Genomic DNA, 964 nt, shown 5'->3' on the forward strand with positions numbered 1-964 from the left:
AAAGCACCCACTACACTCTCTGAGTGGTTGGCGTTAGGAAGGGCATCCAGCTGTAGAAACTCTGCCAAATCAGACTGGAGCCTGGTGTTGCCATCCGGTTTCACCAGTCCTCAGTCAAATCGTCCAACCCATGCTAGCATGGAAAGCGGACGTTAAACGATGATGATGATGATATATACTGAAGGAGAGAGAGATCAGTAATTATTTTTAATTTTAAGAGACAAACATATGAAATAGGAAATTTTTTAATTAAAGATACTACACTAATGCAAATGCACAAACACACACGCACACACAAACACACACGCACACACAAACACATATGCACACACACACACACACATTCACATCCTCATCCACATACAGAAACAGATGTACACATTCGAGCAACTACTTCAGAAAGGAGATAGAGGAAAGGAGTTTCCCACTTTAGTGAATTTCAAAATTTATCCCATCTACATAAAAAAAAAAGAAAAGAAAAGAAAAGAATTATTGTTTGTTCTCTCTTTTGTTCCAACCCACTATTTTCGCTTTACTTTTTTCTTTCTTTCTGCCTTCTTTATTTATCTACCAACTTCCTTTTAGTGCAAGTCATGTGAGAAAATTAGTTAGAGATTGTAGATTGATTTCCTTTGAACAAAAATAATTCATTTAGCTCTGTTACAATGTTGGCTTTGGTTCAGCTGGTGTATACTGTGATCTACCACCTTTTCGTGCAGGGTTTTCTAACTCTTGTATCACCTTCAGTACCCCTGCTCTATTTGATCCTCGTTCCATGCTATGTCCTCTGCAGTGGTCTTCTTATGGCTATTGGTCACCTGTTTTATTTCCTAATATTTTAGTAAGTGTTTCAGTTTTCTAACCATTTCAGTTTAATTGTGGTATATAGATATGTTTGTGCTGAACTGTGTATGTGAGTATTTGCTATTTTTGTGATATATGTGTGTGTATTTATATATATATA

The 964-nt window shown here is 36.4% G+C and overlaps 1 protein-coding gene across 4 annotated transcripts in view; it reads left to right on the forward strand.

Annotated features, from left to right (window-relative positions):
• LOC106881530 (cilia- and flagella-associated protein 206) overlaps positions 1–964 on the forward strand; it is a 100,733-nt gene that overhangs the window by 38,219 nt on the left and 61,550 nt on the right. The window contains exon 1 of one of the 4 annotated variants that reach the window (XM_052965703.1): positions 562–841. The exons of 2 other annotated variants lie outside the window; for them this stretch is intronic. In XM_052965703.1, coding sequence (XP_052821663.1) covers positions 776–841 — 66 coding nt within the window. In that variant the 5' untranslated portion in view covers positions 562–775. Of the gene's footprint in view, positions 1–561; positions 842–889; positions 914–964 lie in introns of those variants that run through there. One more of the 4 variants, XM_052965704.1, reaches the window with a different exon arrangement.

Source organism: Octopus bimaculoides, chromosome 2 (genome assembly GCF_001194135.2).
Source record: "Octopus bimaculoides isolate UCB-OBI-ISO-001 chromosome 2, ASM119413v2, whole genome shotgun sequence".
Taxonomy (NCBI): Eukaryota; Metazoa; Mollusca; class Cephalopoda; order Octopoda; family Octopodidae; genus Octopus; species Octopus bimaculoides.